Source organism: Lepidochelys olivacea (genome assembly GCF_965140295.1).
Source record: "Lepidochelys olivacea isolate rLepOli2 genome assembly, chromosome: 3".
NCBI lineage: Eukaryota > Metazoa > Chordata > Testudines > Cheloniidae > Lepidochelys > Lepidochelys olivacea.
This window is the reverse complement of record NC_140413.1, coordinates 99497705-99523433: the sequence shown is the minus strand read 5'-3', so window position 1 is coordinate 99523433 and position 25729 is coordinate 99497705. Positions and strand designations below refer to the sequence as shown.

The following is a 25729-nucleotide window of genomic DNA, read 5'->3' as shown; positions in this document are numbered from 1 at the left end:
AAAGTGCCAACTATTTGCCATGTATTGAGTTCATTAGAATTCCCCATATCTACGGGGCAGGCTTCAACTGAAGAAAACACTGCTAATATTGAAAGTTACATCTCAAACTCCTTTCTGAGAAACTACCAAAGCCAGCCAGATAAGAACTAGAGGAAGGTGGTAGAGTGACATCCATGAATGAGTTTTTAAACAGGGTTGCGGGGGCTTCAAAAGTTACAGAATTTTAGACACAAGGTAAACCCTTTGGGATAACAAGGATCTATCCCAGGGAAATTCAGGAAGAGGGAATGTTTTTAAGTCCTGCGGTCCTACAAGTATCTTGTGTGGCTAGGATTCACAGGTGGCACACATCCATACAGATATAATCTTTATTCTCCACTGCATTTGGATCCCTTTCTGCCAAATCTGAAATCCACACAAATATTACCATCTGTGCTCAGCCCTACTTCTCCCTCTGTGCAATAGAATCTCCTAATACCATCTGCTCTGACTGAAGGGACTCATACTATGGTGCTGCTTCCATCCGCTGCATGCCACCAGGGGAATAGCTCTACCAAGAGCTTCTACCGAACACATGCTTTAGGTGGAGTGAACATGCAACGCAGACATATATTTGGCTAATTCAGGTGGGCTGCACAGAGGCAGGGTTTGGCCCCCCTTCAAGTACCTCCTGCTATCTACAGCCAACGTTGCCTCGGCCACCTACTTTTCCAGATCCAGCAACGGGGTTTTCTTAGTCGTTGCGGCTGTCATGGATGGATATAGGGACGTCCTGATTTGCAGGGTAAGGTGTGGGTGAAGAGGTTTTCTGACTCTGTCTGGGAAGCTCAGCCCTCACAGTTGCAGTCCCCAATACACCACCATAGTCTCAGGGCATGGCTACGCTTGCCGATGTAGAGCACTTTGAGTTCAACCCGCCTTCGGAGAGCGCAGTAGGCAAAGCGCTGCCGTCTGTCCACACTGACAGCTGCAAGCACACTGGCGCTGCCACATTTGCGGCACTTGCAGTGGCATTGGGAGCGGTGCATTATGGGCAGCTATCCCAGCATGCAAGTAGCTGCAATGTGTTTTTCAAATGGGGGGTGGGGTGGGGTGGAGAGTGACAGGGAGTATGTTGTGTGTATGTGGGGGGAGAGAGAGTGGGTTTTTGGGGGGCTGAGAGCATGTCAGTATGCTGTCTTGTAAATTCAGACAGCAACAGACACCCTTAGCCCCCTCTCTCACACACAGCATTCCACAGTAATGGTTGCTTTGTCTTGGAGCAGATAAGCAGCCGGCTCTCAGAAACGGAGCTTTCAAAGGGCATTTCCACATTCCTGCAGCCAATTCCAAACAATGACAAGAGTGGCCACTTGATTTAAGGGGATTATGGGACATTTCCGGAGGCTGATCAGAGCGCAGTAAAGCAACACCTCGTTCACACTGGCGCTGCGGTGCTACAGCGAGGGTGAAGCAAACATTATTCCACTTACCGAGGTGGAATACCAGCAGCGCTGTAGCTGCGGAGTCACAGCGCTCTACGTGCCTTGCCAGTGTGGATGGGTAGTGAGCTAGTGCACCCAGGGCTCCTTTACTGTGCTGTAACTCACAAGTGCAGCCAAGCCCTCCATGAGGGTGGACTGTAAGAAATGAGTGAATGGAAATGTGAGTGAGGGAGAATAAAGTTAAATGGAAAGCCAGAAGGGGAGAAAAAAATGAGCTGATGGAAAGGGAAGAATGAAGCAAGCACCTGCAAGCTAATGAGGTGTGAATGTGAAGGTGAATGAATTGGCAATGAATATGAATGTAGATGAATGAGGGAGTATGGATGGAGGAGAAGACAGCAGGGAGAGATAGGAGGATGGCAGCCACTCTGGAGGGGAGGAAAGAGTGGATGAGAAGTTGTTCTGACTGACCAAACACAATGAAGGGGTTGCAGAAGGTTAAATACTGTGTTCTCCTGACCTTTACATTAAATGTATGGCAATTTTCTTCATGAACCCCTAATCTAGAAAATATCATTTCCCCTGCTTGCAGTTATAAGAGTCCTCTTCTATTTAAGGTCTGTGATGCCTAAGACCTTATAATTTGTATTAAAAGATGAAAATAAAGAGATAATGAATGAGCCTGCTTTTCATTACTATTTGGAGTACACACACACTCCCTCTCTTCAGGCACATGCACACATGTGCACACACACACACAAACACACACACTGTAATTCTGAAGGGATTTACAAAATAATATACTGATATAAAATGTACACAGGCAATAGCCAAAACCACTATCTTAAAGTGGCTTAAAACTACAACACAGGACTCTCTTTAGGGAAGGAGTCTAAAATTACATGGCACTTTTAAAATTTCAGGGGAATACTCAGCAGCTGATGTTAGCAATACAACTCTCAGTGTCACCTGTGTGTGTTAATTAATGTCCAGAGCAGCAATTCAACTACTTTGCTGAATATCGTCTCTCCAGGTCTGCCAGTCCTATATATTAATGTTCCATCAAATACTTGAACTTCAGCACTTCTGATATCAATTCCCCTTCTTAGAGTTCTCGACCATTAGGTGGCACACTTTATATTATTTTCCTTTCAGACTCTCTCTCTGATGACCTAACAATATTCCAATCTCTGCACTGAAGCTCTAATCTGAAATAAAAGCTTTCCTAATAAAAGGAATAACTAGCACATAGAATTGACATCCAGAGATCCTCAGCTCCCCAAAATAAAAGTGTTTTAAAAATTATTTGATTTATCGCTGTAAATGCCATTGCCATTTTGATAGCCCCACTGATTGACTCTTTGTGATAACTAGATTTGATTTTAAATCAGAAATTTCTCTGTCTTGCTGTGCAATTCTAAAGTGGAAACTGAAACAACTCACAGTGCTGTATAGCAGCTCTATAGCACAGTGCTCTATAGCAGTGGTTCTCAACCTACAGCCTGCTTGCAGCCCAATCAGCACACAGCTGCAGCCCATGTGACATCCTGAGGGCCATACAAGTAGTGTATATATATATATATATATATATATATATATATATATATATATATATATTGTGTGGATGCAGTCCACATGAGACATAGAGAGCTGCATATGTGGCCCACAATGGTAAATTGAGAACCACTGTTGTACAGCCAAATGAGAAATGAACTACCACAACAAACAGATCATTTGTCTATTTAAAACAGGAAAACCAAAATGCAGAAATTGCAAAACTTTTTCTATAATATGTCTGAGACCTCCTGGGCACTTCGCAACTCCATCACAAATGCTGAGTGAACCTGTGGTACCCGTGTGTGAGAGGCAATCCTACAAACACATGTTTATTATTTCTCTGAAATATTCAGGCCCAGGGGATTTGAAAGAGAAAACTATGCTTTTGAGGGACTGATAAAAAATGAGGAGTCTTTGTGGCACCTTAGAAACTAACACATTTATTTGGGCATAAGCTTTCGTGAGCTATAACCCACTTCATCAGATGCATGGAGTGGAAAATACAGTAGGCAGGTATAAATACACAGCACATGAATAGCTGGGAGTTGCCTTACAGAGTGGGGGATCAGTGCTAACGAGGCCAATTCAATTAGGGTGGATGTGGCCATTTCCAATATTTGACAAGAAGGGGAGAGTATCAACAGAGGGAAAATTATTTTTTGTAGTGACCCAGCCACTGCCAGTCTTTATTCAGGCCTAATTTGATGGTGTCAAGTTTGCAAATTAATTCCAGTTCCGCAGTTTCTTGTTGAAGTCTGGTTCTGAAGTTTTTTTGTTGAAGAATTGCCACTATTAAGTCAGTTATTGAGTGTCCAGGGAGATTGAAGTGCTCTCCTACTGGTTTTTGAATGTTTTTTGAATGTTACAATTCTTGATGTCTGATTTGTGTACATTTATTCGTTTGCGTTGAGACTGTTCAATTTGTCCAATGTACACAGCAGAGGGGCATTGCTGGCACATGATGGCATATATTACATGTATTTATACCTGCCTACTGTATTTTCCACTCCATGAATCTGATGAAGTGGGTTATAGCCCACGAAAGCTTATGCCCAAATAAATTTGTTAGTTTCTAAGGTGCCACAAGGACTCCTCGTTGTTTTTGCTGATACAGACTAACACGACTCTGAAAAGGGACTCATGGACTCCGAGCCCAAAAGGGACCACTGTGATCAGATAGTCTGACCTCCTGTATAACACAGGCCGTAGAACTTCCCCAAAATAATTCCTAGAGCAGATCTTTTAGAAAAACATCCAATCTTAATTTTAAAATTGTCACTGATGGTGATTCCATCACAGTAACCCTTGGTAACTTCTTCCAATGGTTAATTGCTCCCATTTAAAATGTGCACCTTATTTCCTGTCTGCATTTGTCTAGTTTCAACTTCCAAGCCCTTGGTTCATGTTATGCCTTTCTTTGCTAGACCGATGAGCCCAATATTACATATTTGTTCTCCATGTAGGTGCTTATAGACTGTAATCAAACCTATACACTTCCAACAGTGGTCATGCTAGTGCCAAATACAGAAGTAAAATAACTTCTTTACTGCTACTCGAAATTCTCCTCTTTATGAATCTCCTGATCGTGTTAGTTTTTTTGGCTACTGTGTCACACTGGGAGCTCATGTTCAGCTCCACCACAACCACCATGTCTTTCTCAGAGTCACTGCTTCCCATGATACAGTCCCCCATGCTGTAAGTATGGCCTACACTCTTTATCCCTAGATGTATACATTTAGCCATATTAAAACACATATTTTTGCTTGCACCCCATAATACAAAGTGATCCAGATCGCTGTGAATCAGTGACCTACTCTCTTCATTATTTAACAATCCCCCAACTTTTGTGTCATCTTCAAATGTTATCAATGATGATTTTATGTTTTCTTCCAAGTCACTGATAAAAATGTTAAATACTGTATGGCCCAGAACTGATCCTCACAGGACCCCACACAAGCTTGATGATGATTCCCCATTTACAATTATACCTGGACACCTGTCATAAGAACATAAGAAAGGCCATACTGGGTCAGACCAAAGTTTCATCCAGCCCAGTATCCTGTCTACCGACAGTGGCCAGTGTAATGATCAGTGATCTCTCTCCTGCCATCCATATCCACCCTCTGACAAACAGAGGCTAGGGACACCATTCCTTACCCATCCTGGCTAATAGCCATTAATGGACTTTGCCTCCATGAATTTATCCAGTTCTCTTTTAAACCCTGTTATAGTCCTAGCCTTCACAACCTCCTCAGGCAAGGAGTTCAACAGGTTGACTGTGTGCTGTGTGAAGAACTTCCTTTTATTTGTTTTAAACCTGCTGCCCATTAATTTCATTTGGTGGCCCCTAGTTCTTATATTATGGAACAAGTAAATGACTTTTCCTTATTCACTTTCTACACACCACTCATGATTTTATATACCTCTATCATATCCTCCCTTAGTCTTCTCTTTTCCACGCTGAAAAGTCCTAGCCTCTTTAATCTCTCCTCATATGGGACCCGTTCCAAACCCCGAATCATTTTAGTTGCCCTTTTCTGAACCTTTTCTAATGCCAGTATATCTCTTTTGAGATGAGGGGACCACATCTGTACGCAGTATTCAAGATGTGGGTGTACCATGGATTTATATAAGGGCAATAAGATATTCTCTGTCTTATTCTCTATCCCTTTTTAAATTATTCCTAACATCCTGTTTGCTTTTTTGACTGCCACTGCACACTGCGTGGACATCTTCAGAGAACTATCCACGATGAATCCAAGATCTTTCTCCTGATTTGTTGTAGCTAAATTAGCCCCCACCATATTGTATGTATAACTGGGGTTATTTTATCCCATGTGCATTACTTTACATTTATCCACATTAAATTTCATTTGCCATTTTGTTGCCCAATCATTTAGTTTTGTGAGATCTTTTTGAAGTTCTTCACATTCTGCTTTGGTCTTAACTATCTTGAGCAGTTTAGTATCATCTGCAAACTTTGCCACTTCACTGTTCACTCCTTTCTCCAGATCATTTATGAATAGGTTGAATAGGATTGGTCCTAGGACTGACCCTTGGGGGAACACCATTAGTTACCCCTCTCCATTCTGAAAATTTACCATTTATTCCTACCCTTTGTTCCCTGTCTTTTAACCAGTTCTCAATCCATGAAAGGATCTTCCCTCTTATCCCATGACAACTTAATTTATGTAAGAGCCTTTGGTGAGGGACCTTGTCAAAGGCTTTCTGGAAATCTAAGTACACTATGTCCACTGGATCCCCCTTGTCCACATGTTTGTTGACCCCTTCAAAGAACTCTAATAGGTTAGTAAGACATGATCTCCTTTTACAGAAACCATGTTGACTTTTGGGCAACAATTTATGTTCTTCTATGTGCCTGACAATTTTATTCTTTACTATTGTTTCAACTAATTTGCCCAGTACTGACGTTAGACTTACCGGTCTGTAATTGCCAGGATCACCTCTAGAGCCCTTTTTAAATATTGGCGTTACATTAACTATCTTCCAGTCATTATTTTGAATCCATCTGCTGTGTACCATGTTAATTTTATATCATTCTAGTTTTTTAATCAAAATGTTATGCAGTACCAGTTCAAATGCCTTACAAAAGTCTAAGGATATTACGTCAACACTATTATCTTTATCAATCAAACTTGTGATCTCATCAAAAAAAGATAACAGGTTAGTTTGAACTGGAACTGTTTTTCATGAATTCATGTTGATTTGCATTAATTACATTATCCTCCTTTAATTCTTTATTAAGTGAATCCCATATGAGCCGCTCCATTATCTTGTCTAGGATTGATATCAAGCTGACGAGCCTATAATTACCCATGTCATCCCATTTACCCTTTTTAAAAATTGGCACAACATTAGCTTTCTTCCAGTATTGCAGAATTTCCCCAGTGCTCCAAGACTTATTGAAAATCAACATTAAAGGTCCAGTGAAAAATTCTGTCTGTTCTTTTAAAACTCTTGGATGCAAGTTATCTGGACCTGCTGCTTTAAAAATATCTAACTTTAGTATAATCTGTTTAATATCCTCCAGAGATACTAGTGGAATGGGAAGAATGTTATCATCACAATAAGACTATATCATCTCTCTTCCCCCCAAATACATAACTGAAATATTTATTGAACATTTCTCCATTTCTGGATTATGATAGATAATTCTACCATTTCCATCTAGTAATGGACCAAATTCCATTGTCAGGATTCCTTTTGTGCCTAATATATTTTAAAAACTCCTTCTTATTGTCCCTAACTCTGCTGGCCATAGATTTCTCCTTTTGTCCCTTCCCTTTGCGTCCCTTATCAATTTCTTACATTTCCTAAGTTCTGATTTATATTCATTATCATCAACCTCCCCTTCCTTCCATTTATTATGTGGGTTACGTGTTACATGATTCTACTAAAGCAGAAACCCCAAGACTGTTCAAGAGGCAACACTTCAGTGCAGGGGGAAATGACAGAAATCTACTGACTCACTTGCTGAAGGCCTCTGTTACCCAAAAATGGGCTCCAGCCACAGGAGTCACTGTGGTAATCTGGAGGCTTAGCCACTGTTGGTTTTGTAAAATAACTCCTAGCAGCAACCCTTTTGAGACTTGTTCATATTTGCCACAATAATGGCTCTTTCCTTTAGCACTATCTTTTTCAAATCTGTTCATTCTTGAATGCTGAGTACCTGCTTCTGCTTACATTATATGTTTATGTGAAAAGAACACATCTGAACATACTGCCCCCCCCAAAAAGAGGATGTCGGGGAGGCGTGGGGAGTGATTTGAAACTGGCACTTTGGGAGTGAAAGGTGATTTATAATTCAGCCATTCATTCACATTTAATTCATCTTCAAAAAGAATTTTGTCTGTCACTTAGAAGCATCCCTTTAAGCTAACCCCTAGCTTTACCTCAGAATGCTACAGGCTTACCCTTGTCAGTAACTCGTCCATCTCTGTCACGAGGGTATCCAGGTTTTTTTGTGCCAACTGAAGGAGTCTCTCTGGTGCTCGCTGAGGTGATAGCAAATGCTGGGGAAAAAAATCCATTTCATGGATTTCAGGTCTTCAGAAATAATGGAGGGAAGAAACATCAAAGCTTTCTTCTCAGTGCAGATGTATCTCCTTTTTTGACACTAATGACTAATGTCACACCCATCCAAACCTGTTTACTCAGAGGTCCTGACAGCTTTAAATCTTTTAATATAGGATATAAAATATATGCATGTGGTAGAGTATACAGTGCACTGACTACAATGTAACTGATCTACGGACTGTTAACAAGAATATTTATTTTTACTAGACTTTCATTTCATTTTCTCTGTGCCTGCCATATATTTCCTTCCATCCAAGTGAACAAACAAATTACCACTGCATGATTTACTTATTATCATGAGTCAAAATACATAATTGTAATAACTATTTACCAACTGTGACAAGTTTGAAGTAATTAAACCTTTCATTTGTCTTTTTTCCTACTTCTAGCTGTGGTTATGTGTACAGGCAAATATATAGGTGTCTGTACTGAATCCTTGGATTGATGTAGGTGTGCTATGCATATACCTTTAATTCCTGTGTCGTGTTCTCAAAACCATACAGCATTTTATATGGAGGAGGCAACGGGCCACTGAGGTTGACACTCAAAGTCATCTGGTTTAGTCGATCCAAGTCACTTAGAAGGAGTCCTATGCACTCATCATCACAAACTGTGGGAAGGACAGCGATAGTAAAGCATATTTATTCCTGCTAAGCATTTAAGGCAGATGTTTGAGCCAAAAATCTTTTACAGCACACTTACAATTCTGTGAAAGATAATGCCACCAATCTCAGATAATTAAACCCAACAAATGTATGGAACTAGAAAAAAACATGGAAACAATAGGTAGGGAATATTGCCTAGAACTTGATAATGGGACAGTATGATATAAAACCTATAGAGCTAAATTAGTAGACTTACCTGGGATAAAGAGGGAAAAAATTAACATTAAACGTTATAGACTAGCCTGTACAAAATCCTAATTTAGGTGAGCAATTTAGAGGAAGTCTGGAGAAAGCAGGCAGATAATTCAGCAATCTAAAGAGCACTAAAAAAAAAGAACTATGGATTGTCCTGCCATGTATTTGAATAGATGCAAACCTCTTGTATTCATGTCATTTATGCACTTTATAGTCACACCACACATAGCAGCACGGCCAAGCAAGTTAAACTGTAATGCAGATCGCAAAAAGGTCAGTATGAAAATGCTGATCACTTCCCCTTATTTAGTGCTTTCCTCTACTTCATTTCATTATTCAGATTATAATTTATTTGACTGTTGTGTACTGCATATGCCTTAAAGGCATTTGAATCTTTTCTCCCCAGTACTTTATCTTCCATTAAAAGAAGCTCACATAACCTTATCGTCTAATATTATTCACCCTGAAGACAGAAAATTATTCACCCTGTAAACAGAAAATTATGGGTATGTCTCTCTCTGAGTATGAGTCTCTCATCATCATGCACAAACATGTTACATAGGTTCAGTAAAGCTATACAGCATTTCGGAAGGTGGAGTAATTGTGAAACAATGAATACACTGGGGATGCTAAGAGACACAGAGGGCTGTGCCTAAAATTTTACAAGGATGTAATTATCTCACTCAACAACATCCTTTTAAGCTGCCTAATGGCTAGGAAACCATTAAGCAAAATGTGCATCTTTGTAAAAATAGGATGTATGGTAGATGATTTTCAATGCAGAATGACAGTTTCATCTGAAATCTATTGTTCCGTGTAGATTAAATCTCCTCTGCTTTTCATAATGTTCAGTCACAGTCATCAGAATGTTCCTTCATTCTAAATCAGGTGAGGACAGTTGAATTGTGAAGTGGGGGGCTGGTCCAATTGTGGATGGAGAAAGAAGAATGGATACTGGTTTAATACACCAAGGAGCTACTTGGAGAGGTCTGAGAGAAAATGGATGTCGGTTTAGTGCAGTGAGAAGTAGGTAGGCTAGCCACACTGGAAGGAGGATAGATGTTATTTGAAGAGTTCCTCTATTCATTTAATTCTTCCCCCTACGTCTCAATATTTTGTTGCTTGAGATGAAGTGCATTATAATTATTCTAGTGAAGGCCCTTATATTCTGGTTTTTGCCTGTATATCAAAAAGACTTTTACTGGCCCACCTCTTGTCATCTGTGTGTTTAGAGAGAGAAAACATATTTCCATAAGCTAAAGGCAAGTTTTACGGCAAGCTGTGTGTTTTATATACCAACATCTGTCTCCTAATTGGTCAAGAAGACACACAGATCTGAAAGCCATTTTGGAGGGTGTAAATGCATTGTCTAAGAGAAATACAGTGTGCTTTTAAAGCAGGGGAATTTTTTAGGTATATTTTATTTTATTCTGTATTTATTATATTCTGTATATTACATAAAACAATAAGAAATTTCTAGTTGCCCTCAATATTTTTGAAGTGACTGGAAATTAAAATGGGCTGCAAGTTAAAACCAAACAATTTACCGTAACAGGAAAAATTTTAATAGCTTATAAAAACATGAAGTATTCTCAGTGAACAAACAACTGTCATTTGATAAGTTTTCTCTGAGCAAGTGATATGAATTAACACCTCTTGGTTGACAATCAGGCTGAAAAGATGAACTGCATCAAGTCAGGACCACAGCTGAAGAGAAAAGACAGTTACTCCAATACACAGTCTGAATGTACTGGAGCAATAGCAGATATTTCAAGAGTATGAATATATTTTATATGACTAAATGTTTCCAAAACTTTATCTATAAAACTGTCAGCATAAATCTCTGTCTAATATTAACAAATGCAACTTTAAATTCAGATCATTATAGCAGTGCACATGTGTGAGGGGCAAATCATGCCACTATTACAATCTTTTCAGCTGGCAATTAATACAAAATATTGTATTTTCAGTTTTCACCACAATCTCTCATGCATAAATATTCTGGCCTATCTTCTAGTGAAAAGCATCTCAGAAAGCATGTATGCCAAAGAAAAATGGTTTCACAAACACTGACCTCATAATAAATGATACTTCAAGATATACATGTTTTACAGACATCTACCCTCTTACCTATTTTAAGTAAAAAAAGCCAAAGATAATGATAATGGAATCAGATTTTTTTTCAATACACACGGATCAGAGTATAGTTGAAAGGCTCTCCAACAAGTCTTCCTTTTTCTGGAATTCCTTTGTATGGCTGAAAGATCTCACAATATCTCTCATTTTCCTCTGTTTATTTTCCCTTTCTTAACTTTCAAGCCTTCATATTACATGGAATTTCCATTACAAAAATACCCACATGGAATATTCTAATAATGATCCAAAACACTGTAGTAAAACCACTGTAAGCTCTAGTGTTTTGAATCATTATTACACAACAATATAGTATCTTTTAAAGTTTTTTTCTGGATGAGTAGGGCAGAGATGGATTAATTCCTGAGGTGATCAATGCTGATACTTTTTTGTAAAAGTGAATGCTCCAGAGCAAGACAAACCATTCCTCCCTTCCGTCAGTGTCTGGGAGCATAATTTTGTTCTTAGTGCTACAGATACCTCAATCCTAATATACCACTCTTCCTAAGCATGCAGAAAGTGCATTCACATCAGTGTCAGTTCTGCATGACAACAGAGAGCAAAATATTATGGCTGAAATTGGTGTTGTGTAACTGAACCCAGAATTTTGTCTTAAATATTGTCATCACCATTAAAGTGCCAACACATCATATTACCCAGAGTTATTTCCCAGCTTAAGTATAAGGGAAATCCATGGAATCTCTGATATCACTATATGGTAACCTATGATAATTATTGACTTTTTATGTTGACTGCTATCTATTCCTCTTTCTGCAATCTCAGGGGCTGCCAGTCAAAAAAGTGGTTGAGTGAACCTGGAATCAATCCCAAGTGTCTTTCTTGATTGTGCAGAACACTTACTAAACTAACCAATCTTATATCATTTCTGCCCCTTTTTCATCAGGGAAAAAGAAGTGAAATCCTGGTTTCATTTAATGTATTTGGAGTTTTGCCATTAACCTCATTGGAGGCAGGATTTCACCTGTGATCTCTATGTCTCCAAATTTTGCCAAAACTCAGACCCAGATCTGGATCAAAATTGTACGGCTCAGGTTCACTTCTGTTCTCCACTGTTCATAATCCCCCATTTGTTGCAGATGGCTGAGACTCAGTAGCTAGCAAGATTTAAACATGCAGAGGCTGGTGCAGTGGTTCTCAAACTTTTTGCCTTCATAACCCCATTTTCAGACTTATTGCTTCGTGCTACCCCAGAAAGAATGGAGGATGGTATTTTGCTCTACAAAATGGTGTCCTCTGCACAGCATGACTTCACATGAACCATACATGCGAAGTCACACAGCATGGAGTCTGCCATTTTGTACAGAAAAAAGGCATCCTGCACACACAGAATTGCAATCTCACCTGCTGATGATGCTACCCCATTTGGGGTTCTGATACATAGTTTGGGAACTGCTAGGCTGATGGCAGGACATTCGCTCAAATTTTCTCTCTCCAATAGTAGAGTGCAGGTTTCTTGACTGCATGGCATAGTGCAATGTCCATCTCTTTTCACAGGGTTAAATTAAATAAACAAAATTTTGTATTTTTTTAATATATATATTTCCCAGCTTCTCTATTTGTCTTATATTTTTTCCCTTTCCCTTTTATTTTCACCCTTTCATTTAAGTCCTTGCTTGCACATTAGTACCAAGTTGGCAGCATATATTTGAGGATAAGGATTTGTTGTTTAAATATTGCTGCAGATCTCAAAATATTGTGACTAAACTTTTACAGATGAGTCTGAATTGTACATATAATTGATCCCCTGAAAAGTGCTCAATAATAGGTGAATTATTATTTTATTATTTATTATGGGTATTACAGCAAAGCCTACAAGCTCTTATCAGGATTGGGGCCAATCAGGATTGTGCTAGCCACTGTGCAAACACACAGAAAATCTTCGTCCCTGTCCAGGTGAGTTTACAATCTAAGACCCTAATTCTCCAATGACTCTCTCATGATTTTATGCACTCTGGGCAGACCAGCTGAAGTCTCTAGAATTACTCACAGAGCATAAAGTTAAGCATGTGTAAGTCTTTGCAGAATCAGGATCTAATTTAAGATGAGATGCAACAGACTATAGACTTGATCCAAATCCGATTGAAATGAATGGAAATATTTTCATTGACTTCAGTAGGCTTTGGTTCAAACCATATTGAAGAAGAAAGAGGGAGGGAGGACAAGTGTGAGAACATTGGAAACTCTGAGTTACATATTGTGGTCATGTGTGAATTTTAAGTTTTTATGCCCAAAACCATCTAATGCAGGTGAAGGGGCAGAGAGCAGAAAAAGGACAACCCCTATGCATTGAATTACTCTTGGGCATAAAGGATTGTGGCCATCCCTTTTTAACTCCGACAGAGAAGCACATATTTCTGAAATACAGTTGTAACTATCAAAAGGTCAACATTTACACCCCAATATTTGAGATACCACAACTAATGTCTATTACAAGTAGGATATTGTGTTGCCTGTATCTCTGACACCAGGCTGTGGTAGCTATTGGTCAATGGTGACATTTATAGTGGTGAAAACTGCATAGATATTTATATTATTTAACATCATAGGCGTGCCTAAGCAGAGTAAATTATTACAAATTAAAACTAATATTTGTGAGTAATTAGAGAAAATCTGGGGGAAATTTTTTGTATTTGAAATTAAACAATTTGTTCCCTGCATCATTAAAAATAAGCTCTGTTGCTAATTTTCTTATTGGTTATGAAGGCTACAGTTTGCTTGAACAAAAAGGGGAAAATAAGACATTAGAACTGGACTACATAAGAGCACAGATTTCAAGGATCATGTATATTAATCAGTGTGGAGACCTCCTCAGCATGACCCTGAGCATACAAACTCTTCACTCCCTGGAATTTTTGAAAATCTGATGGCTTCATTTGGAACCAATCAATTGGGGGCAATGATATAAATGCCAAAATTACTTATTTAAAAATAAAGAAATAGATTAGAATTAATTCAGAGGCATATTAGGCTATTTTGAGTATTGAACTTCTCAGAAGAAATTTATTTTTGGCTATAATTTTTCTCATCACTGCTCTAGCTGCTCATCAGACTAGACCTAACATTGTTCTGTTCTGGGAGTGTAATAAGGAGGTTTATTCCATGTGTCTACGCTATCCACATGTAATTATCTTTCTGTTATTATCTGACTGTAAACAAATTCTTCCCTTTGTACAACAACTGTATGTTTTTAAAAAATCCCCCTTTTTCCATTCTGCCTGTGGCTCTCTAAAATATAATTATTACAAAACAATACTGACAAAAATGCCACCTACTAAGCAACAAAAATGATGTAATGAAATAGTTGCTCGACAAGATGATGCTATACTGTAAATAAAAAAAATTATGTTCAGTCAAAAATATGATTATTTAAATCCAAATGCACACCTCTCTGGTGGTGGGTTTTTTTTTTTTGCCTAGTCACTTTAAATTGTCCCACCATTAAGATGTTTAGTATAAAAGAGACCTTTAATATAAATGTTACATTTAAATAATGTTACATTGTAATAGATTGGTTAAAAGTTTACTTTTAATAGGATTTCAATTTGTATTCCTTAACTTTTATGAGTTATTTTTAAATATAGTACTACCATTTAAAGAACACTTCCAAAAAATTAATTAGTAGAAATCATTTGGTATTAAATATCCAAAATCAATGGACAAATATTAAATATGACAGTCCAAAATGTTAATAGTTTAACAAGACTATGCTTTAAATTTATATTACTTACATGTGTGTGTATGTATGTTTGCATTAAGCTAGACCATTTTAAAACCATCTAATAATCTAGGACTTTACATCACAATTCTTGCAATTACCACCAATGCACCAATATTTAAAATGAAATTATTGAAAGGAACAAAAATATCCAGGCGAATACTCATATATCATTTGTTTGAAAGATTGCAGGTATGTAATATTCCTTATGGGGCATTCATTTGCTCCATTTTAGTCACTATTAGTCACTTAATCAATATTATTATGGTTTTATTACAGTTGAAAGTGGTTAGCCATAAGGTTTTTATTGCGTTTTCTGGAAAAAAAATGTCTTATACACTCAAGCTGAATGATAACAACATAAAGGGACCAAATCCTCAGCTGCATCAGAGTGAATCTTGGCACAGCTATGGGCTTGGGGAGGTGGGCAAAACCTCAGTGCTTCTCTAAATGATGCCTCTCTGCAATGGCTCTTGGTGGGCCCTTTGACAGCTGGAGTGCAACATTGTATCACCAACACTCCTTGTGTCTGTTATGACCCTAGAATGCCCTTGATGGGCTAGGAGGGGGAAGCATAGAGTTGGCTATGTTGGCCTTAGGCTACCTGGGGTTTCCACTATGGTAGGGGAGTCCCCAGTCTGCCACTGGAGCAGGCAGACCTGTGGAAATAGGGAGTAGAGTGATACCTGGTTTATATTATTTAATACTAGTCTCCTCTGGTGCACAGCTAGGAATAATATGGGCCACATATTAAAACATATTAGAGAAAATACCTCTATTTGTGCATTTGCAACTTGGCACTTCCACATGCAATGTTGAGCACTTTCACTTGTGTGTGCAAATGCTAAAACCCATTTGTACATGCAAACTCAGTACTAATGTTGTTTTGTATATATGCAAGTTATTTGCATACACACAAAAATACAAGCTGAGTTGAGGCTGCACTGACAATTTTGGCTATATTACTAATAAGTAATACAATAACCATAGACTTATTTTCCTTAATGTTGCACTCATACTGTGAATTGTATTTTACAAATTATCATTGACTTCACTGGGAGTTTTGGGTGCTCAGCACATCTGAAAATCAGGCCTCTTCCATTTAGGTACCTGCCTATGGCTTTAGATGGCTTACTTTAGGTGCCACACTGAAAAATGCAATCAACGTTTTATAGGTAGGTAGCTATATACAGCAGGGCTTGATGGTCCATTGCCCTGCACCTTGTGTCATCATTTACAACACTGCAGAGAGGGTGTAAAATACTGCCATTCTGATCTGGTAGCATTTTACATGCACTTTACTCTCACGTTGCTCCGATATAAATGAAAAGACAACGTGCAGGACAACAGAGAACCAAGCCCTATAACATTGGGGTATATTAGGTCTCTCTATCATTCTCTCTAACATACCTATGAAGATATTAACGTACTTATACAGAGAATGTAGCGTCCTTTTTCAGCACTTACTGAAGTTTCTCACCTAGCTCTCTGTTCACTGACAAGGCAATGTTGGCTCCTTTGTACATTTGAACACTTGTAAACCTCACCCTGCCAGATTCTGAGCACTTCCTGAGAGATGCTGAAAGCCCAAATGACTGCAATGTTCTGCACCTTACAGCATCAGGCCCATTATGCCTAGCATACTTTAAACAGGACTCCTTTATTCATCCTTTCAAACATTGAAAGACATATTTAGCTCTTGATGGATATGAGCTGTTAATGTTATTCCATGTCAATTTTAGGGTTTAATGCCTATTTTTAGGCTGTTTTGCATTGTTTGTGTTGCACAGTTGCAATTTGTCCTGATTACCTATTAGCTGGTTTAATAGTAATGGTACCTGAGTCCGTACCAAAGTCTCTGGAAATTTAGGCTGAGTAAAGATGAAATGAGTACTCCAGGATTTTACCCAATGCAAAAATAAAAATTTTAGTTTTATGGTGCCTATCTGCTTTGGTGTTATATGCACCTCACATGGAAAGAAAATCACAAAATGAAAAAGCTTCAATTAAAATTCAACAACAAGATAAAATCCAGATAAAACATTAAAACCAGTTCATTGTGGCCTGCCAATATATTCAAGTATGCATAGAATAAAAATCTTATATACTAGGGGCTTATTGGATCCCTATCTGTGTTCTGTTTTAAATAGAACAATGATGTGAATGCCTGGAGGGTGGGAAAATCACAATTAAATTAGTTCCTATTCATTTTCTCTTTTTTAAGAAAATGCCTTATTTCAGTTCATGATTGACTCAGTGTCCAAGAATACGTTCTGCAACCTGATTTTTATGTGCTTTTGAGAATACATAAGGAATTATCACAGAAAAATGAAATTCTGGTCTCAGAACAAACATAATATCCAATTTCCAAAATTCCAAATTCCAAAAAATAATAAAAGAGAAGACAATTTGAACATACAAAAACTGAAGGCAAGGGCAAAAAGTATGAGTTTTGTAAAATGTAACTCAACAGTGTTTTAGGCTAGATTGGCTATTCATTTTATCCTTTAAACAAAAGACATTCTTTGTTTCTGAATAGATTGTACCCTGACTACTTCTATCGTCTCAATTTCAATAGGAGGTTGTGAACCAGCATGTCCAAGGCTTTCTATAAGCCTTGATGAATACTTTTCAGAGTCTATGTATGATTCATGGCAAAAAGCAGTGGAGCTGCTGATTAAACATTTAGGAACATACTAAAATATTCAATAAACCCAGATCTTTAATCTGTCACAGCAGCATCCCCAACCTTTGGCAAATCTGCAAACTTCGAAACTGACTAAAAGAAGTCCTTCAGAGCCTTGCTGTGGATTTTCAATGATGGTATTAAACTGTACTGAAGATTTTACAAGCATCTTGAGGCTTGTGAAAATGGGAGGCCAGAATGCTAGGGAAATGAGAAGTCTGGTAGATATTTAAAAAAAAAATAAAACAAAACAGCTACATAATTGACTGGCACCATAACAAGATTCAGCTCCTGAGATGCGACACAAACCACCATAACCCCCCGAAAGGTAATGTTAGTATACGTACAAATGCACTCCATGCCATCACGCACATGCTGGTGCTTGCAGCCTGCACAAGTCCACCCTGTGGATCCAGGTTTGCAAGTGCACTGTCCGGTGACAGGGTCACAGGGGATAGGCAGTGAACCGTATGGATCACACTCACATTCTTGGCAGGACCTTCCTGGAGTTCTTGGGTCACCAGTGTAGCCAGGGGAACATCTAGACATTATAAATATCAACACAGATTTGTCCTCTTAAGAATGCAGTGTATTATATTTATCTTGTCAGCAGTTGGCAAGACTATACCAAGTTGAGCACCCAAAAGCACAAGCCTTGGGATTTTTTGGGGCACTTTATGAACAAATATATATTTATGTAAGGGAGAAATTTGCATACCACCTGACCAACTGATTATAGGCACAATCCTGTGATCAATATGTGGGTTTCAATCAGGACAGCAGGGTTGGGCAAAATGATTCCAAGGCCTAATGCTCCCTAAAAGCTTTGCAGACACTCAAGCCCCATCAGAAGTAAAACTCTACAACAGACTGACTTGAAATCTCCCCCATGATCTACCTTTTATCAAGAGATTGTCTGGCTGTTGTGTTTAAAAGAGAAATTTGTACTAATAATCTCCTGATAACTGTGATCAGCTTATTCATACTGTGTTATGCAGCTATTTGTTGTTATGGGTAGAACAACTGCAGTCTCTTTGGTTATTAATAAATCTAACTGTAAATTTCTTCCTGGTGGTCAAGGTCAAAAAGGCTTCACTAACAGCCAAAAAGGGAACTTTAGGATGACATCAGGACAATTTATATGTATAACACATAATTTTAGATAAATATATCATTTTCTTTAGCTCTTGGAGTACAATGAAAAAAGAACATGGAGTAAAAAAAGACTAAGCCAATAGAATTTTGGAATTAACATTAATGAGTTTATCCACTCTCAATTTACAATAGAAATTGTTAAACTACCTGATAAATCCAGATTTTAAACCATATACAGAAGAGGAAATAACTTATCAAAAGAAGCATATTTAGAAGATACTTAATTATTTACTGACATCCACTGAAAGGCATTATGCCTCTTTCTACTCTGTCCCCTTTCTAATTCTCTCTCTCCATCTCATCCCACACAATTACCATACCTTTCACAGTACTGGCCTTCATATCCAGGTGGGCAAGCGGTACACCGGTAATCACTGAGACCTTCCGCAACACAAGAAGGGCTAAAGCTAAATCGGGGGAAACAAAGAATAAAAAGCCATTTCTACTGTACTCCATTTATATACCATCTCATGCTAAGCAGCTGTACAGGGCCACTAATACAGTCTCTTCTTCAATGTTAATATCGGGATTTTCTTACCCACTATGTACCTTATTTTTTACCCGCTAATGTACCTGCTATGTACATCTAGTGGAGAGATACTCATCAGTGATCACAATTCTTCTATAAGTCCCTAGCTGTGATGTGAATGGTGTCAAAGGGTGAGCAGCGAAGGGAAAAATTCTGCTATTTTTCCAGCAACAGTAAATTTTCCCACCTCAGCCATACTTTGCTGATTTCCATGTCCTCTGGTCCTTGTTTTGTAATGTAGCATCTGCTGGAGTTTATGGGTGCCTCTGCCCTCTGATGGATAGAATCAGACCTGCTGAAGTGTTACTTCTTCTTCTTCTGATTATTATTATTAATCTATATTATTACTATCATAATGCCTAGGATTTCTAGTTGTGGACCAGGATGCCACTATGCTAGGTGCTGTGCAAACAGAACAAAAAGAGGCTCCGTCTCCTGCTGAACCATGGCCACTGGGAGCTGCAGGCGGCCATGCCTGTGGATGGTCAATGTAAACAAACTGTCTTGCAGCCCGCCAGTGGATTGCCCTGCTGGGCCACAGGTTGCCCGCCACTGGTTCAAGTATAAGACATGGGGACAATAGATGGATGAAGACAGACAGGGGAATTCAAAGAAACAATGAGAAAGTATTGGTCAGCATAATAGGCAGAGGTGTCAGCATACGTGCTACTCCTGGGAGAATTCTGTGCCAAAAAATTAAAAATTCCGTGCCAAAAAAGTAAAAATTCTGCACACAATATTTTCAAATTCTGCAAAATTCTGCATATTTTATTTGTCTAAATAATGTAATATAATCACACTGGTTTCAATTACTTAGGTAATTTATTTAAACTACAATACAATAAATGGAGAATGGGAGCGAGGAGCACTGGAGAAAATCCCCAAGCCCCAAATAGTAATGTAGCTAGGTTTGATCCTTAATTTCTAGTTATTAGTCAACCAACATATGCAGCCAAATGCTCAGTGTTACATCAAAGGCAACTAAAGAGCAAGTGAGGGCTGAGGAATCAAACTCATAATTTATATTGGTTACTGACCACCACCAGAAAGGGCAGTAGCAAATAGTTCATGGAGCATATTTTTTCAGTCCAAAACATTAGACCAGCTCTAATCACTAAAGCACCATAAGCATTTATAAGGCCATACTGTCCTTTATACCACTCTGGCAATGTGAAGGAGCCTTAAAACTTTTTCACCTGTTTTATACTTCTGGGGGAATTCACTAAGAACAATGGGAACAACTGACTAAGCAGGCAGGCTGCTACATTCTGCTCTGCCTAAGGGGACGGAGCCTGCCCCATGCTTACCTCCTCAGAAACACCCCAAAGACCTGCCCCTCCATGCCGAGCATGCCGCAGAAGCGATTAAGAGGGTCAGAATGTCTCTCTCTCTCTCACACGTATGACTGCCCAGCCCCACTCCCGGTGGTGATTTATGTCTCTACCAGCTGCTCCAGGCACCTGAACCCACCTGCCTGTGCTGGTGGGGAGGGGTGGGTGACCACTCTTGCAGCTTCCCCATTAGAAGTCATTCTTCTGTGGGGAGGCAAAGAAATCTGTGGGGGGCATGAATTCTGTGCATGTGCAGTGACGCAGAATTCCCCCAGGGGTAGCCAGCAGCCTAACCATTGTCAAGTTTTTTGTAGGCATCATGGCAAAGGAATGTTTGAGGGAGGATTTTGAAGGTGGATAAAGTGATAGCTCTGAGACTATTTACAGGGAATGCCTCCCAAGCCTGAGTGGTAGCAAGGGAGAAAGCACAAAGGTGCTTGTTTGAAAATTTAACTAACAGGTGATGGAGGCTGATGTCATAGGCTGATTTGGAGGTGGGAGTTGACATCTTGATAATGGGTGACAGATGATAGGTAGCATGTGGATAGGCCATGTAGGGTCTTAACAGTGAAGATGAGTAGTTTATGGTTAGCGTGACAGAGAAAAGGAGCCAGTGGAGGGATGCAAAGAGAGGGTTGACATGGTCAAAATGAATGGTCAGGAAAACTATCTTTGCAGGAGCATTTTGAATAGCTATGAGCAGGACAAAACTGTGTTTGTCAAGGCCAGAGAAAAGGATGTTGCAGTAATCAAGACATGAGATGAACCGAAGTTTTAGTTGTGTGGGTGGATAAGAAAGACCATTATCTTAGGGCTTGTCTTCACAGGTAATTGATGCCAAAGTTATGGGCCTAATAGGCAGGCTGAATGGTGGTGCTGGGAGAAGGCCTTGGGAAGAGAGGGGTAGATTATGAGCTCTGTTTTAGCCATGTTGAATTTGAGCTGACAGCTAGACATCCACAAGAAGATGTTAGAGAGAGGCTGAGATTTCAGTTTAGACAGAGGGAGACAGGTCTGGAATAGAGAGGTAGATGAGTGAGTCATCAGCAGAGAGGTGACAGCTGATTTGTTGTTTGTGGATGAGATTACCCAGAGGTATGGTGTAGAGGGAGAAGAGAAGGGGACCAAAGACAGAGCCCTATGGAACCACAACAGAATGTTGATGGGCAGGATGAGCCAGAACCTCTTGAAGACACTCTGAAGGAGCGATCAGAGAGGGAGGAGAAAAAACAGCACAGGATAAAGTAACAGAAGCCAAGGGAGGATATGATTTCAAGACGAGCATGGCTGATGATGTCAAAGATGGCTAACAGGCCGAGGAGCATGGGGATGGAATACTGGCTCTGAGCTTTGACTAGGAAGAGGTCATTAAAGACTTTGGCAAGATCGTTTGTGATGATCTCACACTCTTGCCCTAATACTACCCTATTGAAAGAATAATTTGTTTTAGCTCAAGCAGTGAATGTGTGTATTTTAGACACAGAATATAATGAGTTCTGTTCACGATAAATTGGTGACTGTAGTGTGTACCCACGAAAGATGTGTAGAGTAGTGTGCTATTGGAATATTAGTAAGTCAGGATCCTGTACTCACAGTTTTAAAAAAAAATAGGAGGGGAGGAGGGAGACACAGCTAAGCATCAAAATGGTGCTTGTGCTACAAAATGTATCAACCTATTTGTGCAGGGAGTGCCAAACCAGATTAATGCTGAAAAAGCACTGAGGTGCTGGTGGCCCAGAACTCCCCACTTTGGTACAGTGCAGTCAGCATCCTTATAATGCATTAAATCAATAGTGCTTGAATGAGTAATAAAAATTACACCTTTGCATAAAATGTAAACAAATTGATCTACTACTCACAAACTCATTATCCAACACATTTTCAACTGTGTAAAAATAGATCCACACACCCATAAGCAACTTACTCCCTCCAGTTTTTCAGCTCATCATATTTGAAGCTGAAAGCTGATTGTGCAGAAAAACAAAAACATCTTTAAAAACTTAAAGCCTTAAACTTAGTTGTGCTCTTGAAAACTTAAAAAATAAAAATAACTGAATTCTATTTCTTCAAAAAAATGTTATCGTGTCAGTCTGTGTCATCCAAGTACCAGCTCGTGTGTAGTTCACCTAGGTGTCTGTAGATTTATTATTACGGGGCTACAATAGAGTGGCTGAATCTGATTTTTCCCCCCTCTAATATCTCAAAGAGCTTGTAACGAGAAAGTGGAACAAATATAAATCAGGCTGGCCATTATCAAATCAAATCAATTCAAGAAAGCCTTTTCTGTTATAAATAAGGCACGTGGACCATGTCCCAGAGGTTAAAGCGCTGCACTGCTACAGAAGAAACCTGGATTCAAGTTGCATTCAAGTCTTTCATTGGCTAGGCTGATAAGACTTGGAAGAGCTATGGAGGTTGCACAGCAATTTCCTGAGGAAAAGGGAACCTCGAATCATCCTAAGTAATTGCTTTGGTTGATCTAGACTCAGCATTTATGAACTCTGAAAGAATTCTTGATGCCGTTTGCTTCACATGAAAGATCACTGAAATCTTGGGTATTGAGGATGGAAAGAGGAGCCATTCCCACCCAAAACACCAAAACCACCCCCAAAATTATAAAATGATGAAGACAGAAGATGACATCTCAAAGGGAAAGTGTACTGACCAAAGTACTTATTAGCACACCCTAAAGGTCAATCAATGAGAAAGAACACAGAATGTGGCTTTGGAGAAAGCCCTCGGCCCTCGGCCTTTCAAAAGAAAGATCATGTGCCATAAACCTCTGAAGAGGCAACAAAGAATGATTCCTGATGGCACCTAGGGCTTCCCACCACAATAACAAACAAATCTCAAGTATCATTTGTGGAAGCAGAGAGGGAGGTGGGAAGGTTCATTAGCATAAGGCAACCAATAAAGTGGATACTGCAGTAACTGCATTGTGATTAAACTATTCTATCCTTCACAAATTGCCTAAAACCTATGTAACGTTAAATAAGGAATCAATAAATTGCACAGCAGAAAGAGAAAGGCACTGTAATACATTTATACCAACACAATATATGAGCAAAAGACTATTTACAGCTCCCTTGTGGCTACATTGTACTTGAGCTCTGCTCTAGCTTCACTTATGAGAAACCTTTTGTAACACACATTCATTATCTGTGGAGCATTGCATTTTCCACCCATTATTAATTTATTCATCATTAATTAGCAAAGGAGCAGTCCCTGACTCTTTCAGCAAGATCAATTAGCGAACGTGGATTGGACATTTTTAGCGGGCACTTATACTGTGTACAGCTGACTGAGAACACTGAGTGAGACCAAGACAATGTTATTATTGGCTGGAAGAAGCAGCTTAATGCCACAGGCTTACTTGTTGCTGGGAATGGTTAGAGGACAAGCACAAGGATGGCAGTCCTCTGGAGATCCTGGGACGTTCCCATAGAATCCGACTGCACACCTCTCACAATGATCGCCAGCGGTGTTGTGCCTGCAGTTCTGTGAGGAAGGAGGGAGAAAGAAAGCAGACCATATTTTGTTCCCAGCCCAAGGGAGTCAGACATTCTTAGATACAAGGGATCTTTTTCACTGAATGAGCTCTTCACTACTGTCTCTGATGCAGTTCTCACTGGAGCTGCCTTCTTTGAGACTCTCCAAAAGACATGCTGTGTGTGTTACATATGGGTTTACGTGGAGGAGGAATGGAAGCCTGCAACTAGCCACATGTATTCCTGCAGTTTCTCATCCTGTTCATCTATCTTTCCCTTTCTTTCTCTGCTACAGCCGTCAAAGTAGGAGAAACAACTAACACTCCATCTTAATGTGTCACCAGTGCAGGGGATGTTATTGTCTATCAGAATAGCACGTTGTTTAGTGTGAAACAAACAATAAGTTGCGTATTGGGCTCACAGGGGTAATGGGGCAATCACCTCTGGAGTGCCTCCAAGTGGCGAAGTGCAGTATCACAGTCCTTTTCTCACCCTTGGTGCCTCCTGCGTGCTGCTGGCTGACCTTGATGGGTCTTCAGTGGTTTGGCCCTGTGGCCCAGTCACAAAATTCAAATGAACCTCTTCTGTTCAGGCTCCCAAATAAGGCCTGTCCCCTGCTTGGGGTTTATGCCCCTTTACCTGTGGCTGACAAGGAAAGCCGGGCCTCTCCACTACTCTGGATTCCAACCCAGGAACCCTATAAACAGCAGACACATACTTCTTACTCTAGACCATTGCTGCTATTTCCCAAGGCACTTCCGACCCAGCCCCTTTTATCTCCATTCCCCAGGTTCTCTTGTATCTCCAGGCTAAAGAGGAGTACCCTTCTTCAACAGGTTTCTTGCTTCAACCTGCCGGAGTTTGGGGGAGAAAAAAATTACACTACGTGACTGGAATCCCTTACTCAAGAAGGTCATTCTGGGAAAACTCTGAAGATAGGTTCATTTTTTGGTCTGGCAACCTTGACAGTGTCCCATCTTTAAAGCAAGAGATTAAAATATGACCTCCAGATTTTCAATTTTGGCACACAGCAGATTAATTTTAGAAGAACATAGTGCACTAGGTTAGGAACAGCCTACGATTTATACCTGACATATAGATGTTTCAGGGTCACACATATTACTATGTCCATGGCATTGACATGCGGCACAGGTGCCTAGGGTTGGGCCAGGTCTCCTGCCAGATGATCTAGAAGGCAGTCTATAAAATCCTGGAGAACATGCCTACAAGAAGGAAAACAGATCATCACATAATAGATGGAAACTGGGAGTACGGCAAGCTCATCTTCACCACCAGCAGCTTTTACAAGTTGCCAGGCCCCCAGCTATGTTAAAAATAACATACAGTACTTTACAAATAGCGGAACCAACAAAAATTGGAAACATTATTGCAAAATCCCTGGAACGCTGCCTTGGCACCAGCCTTTTCATAGTACAGCTACAGAGACCTTTCATTCACATGCAAAATACCCAGTCTTTCTCACTGTGCATCAAGCATCTTTCCCTTCATATCTTGAGAAAGAGGGTTTATTTTCAAAATAAAATGGTTGCACGGGCTACAGGGAGCAAGCAGGAGGGTTCTGTTTCCCTTGTCCTTGGTGGGTTTTTCAGAGTTGACAAGCTAATATCTGCTTGATGGATAACAAGCAAATGTCCAATGACACTCAGCAAAAACATTCTTCATGTATTATTTATATATGTATAATTTAAATACTATAGAAGTAAAGAATTAAA

At 39.5% G+C, this 25729-nt stretch overlaps 1 protein-coding gene across 1 annotated transcript in view; it reads right to left on the bottom strand.

Annotated features, from left to right (window-relative positions):
• The window catches only part of LAMA2 (laminin subunit alpha 2), a 458477-nt gene that overhangs the window by 96858 nt on the left and 335890 nt on the right, over positions 1-25729 (bottom strand). The window contains exons 29-34 of the mRNA XM_084624485.1: positions 25085-25219; positions 23882-24006; positions 18969-19055; positions 17841-18034; positions 8546-8688; positions 7916-8014 (exon numbers count right to left, since the gene is read on the bottom strand). Of these exons, the coding sequence (XP_084480611.1) occupies positions 7916-8014; positions 8546-8688; positions 17841-18034; positions 18969-19055; positions 23882-24006; positions 25085-25219 (783 nt within the window). The remainder of the gene's footprint in view (positions 1-7915; positions 8015-8545; positions 8689-17840; positions 18035-18968; positions 19056-23881; positions 24007-25084; positions 25220-25729) is intronic.